The sequence below is a fragment of the Pterocles gutturalis genome, unplaced genomic scaffold (assembly GCF_000699245.1).
Source record: "Pterocles gutturalis isolate BGI_N339 unplaced genomic scaffold, ASM69924v1 scaffold5357, whole genome shotgun sequence".
Lineage (NCBI taxonomy): Eukaryota > Metazoa > Chordata > Aves > Pterocliformes > Pteroclidae > Pterocles > Pterocles gutturalis.
In genome coordinates this window covers 640-1,675 of record NW_010112516.1, presented here as the reverse complement: position 1 = coordinate 1,675, position 1,036 = coordinate 640, and the positions used below count along the sequence as shown (strand labels likewise).

Genomic DNA, 1,036 nt, shown 5'->3' with positions numbered 1-1,036 from the left:
CCTTCCCATCTCTAACTTTCTGTGATTCTCTGTGATTCCTCCTTCTTCCCGACACTGGTGAAGAAGAGCTGACAACCCCCGTGCTGAAGAAGGCTCACACCCTCCAACCCCGCCGTCATCGCAGGTAGGGGCTCTCTGTGCCGGACCCGCCCCCAGCGCGGGACCGACCGCTCGGGGCTGAACTCCTGTCCCTGCTCTTTCCCCGCAGTCGTCATCACGCTGGTGTTCCTCACCCTGCTGACGGTGCTGGTGGTGATCATCGTCTACCTGTACCGCAACAAGGGCAGCTACCTCACCTACGAGCAGCCGGCGGCAGAGCCCGACGTGGCGGTGCCCATGGAGGATGCTCCATCCAAAGAGAAAGAAGAATATTTTATCTAAGCCCCCCCGGGTCCAACGCACACACCTCCGATGCACTCAGGTCCGAGTTCCCTGAATTTCCCTGAAGCTGGGGAAACCAAAAAAAAAAAAAGCTGCTTTTTTTTTTTTTTTTGGTGGGTTTTTTTTTCCCCTTAATTTATTAAGCCAACCACGGAAGGAAAAATAACCAGGTGTGTGTCAGAGCTCTGCCCGGAGCAGAAGGAGGGCAGGGAGGAGCACGGTCACCCCACCTCCTCCCTTCCGTGCTTCCCAATACAGCCCCGTGACAAACGTGTCCAGAGTCGCTGTTTTCCTTTCTCCTTATCTCACAACGAAGTGATTCTGCTGCTGGTGCAGGGGTGGGGTAACGAGGACGGTTAATTCGGACGCAAAGGTTAAGCGCCCGGGACGGATGGCGCAAGTGTCACCCGCAGACACCGGGAAGCTCGTCCCAGCCCAGAGAGACCTTCCTCCTCCACTCCCTTCCCAGGGGCAGTTCCTCCTTTAAATCCGACCCCCCCCCCAAAAAAAAAAAGAAAAACCCGTGAGGAAGTTCAGAAAACAGCAGCGAAGAGGGAAGGAGTGAAGCAACCCGAAGGCTTGCGACGGGCAGGAGCCAAGGGGTTTTATTCTGAGGTCTAGTGCAAATCTGCTCCTTTATTCAAATTTTCAAAAT

At 54.9% G+C, this 1,036-nt stretch overlaps 1 protein-coding gene across 1 annotated transcript; it reads left to right on the top strand.

Annotated features, from left to right (window-relative positions):
* Window positions 1-208: 208 nt before the first annotated feature.
* Window positions 209-381, top strand: SMAGP (small cell adhesion glycoprotein; the record flags this gene model as incomplete). Its single annotated transcript, XM_010074066.1, has 1 exon — window positions 209-381. A coding segment is annotated over one exon (173 nt), but the record flags the coding sequence as incomplete, so codon positions are not given.
* Between the last annotated feature and the right edge of the window lie 655 nt (window positions 382-1,036).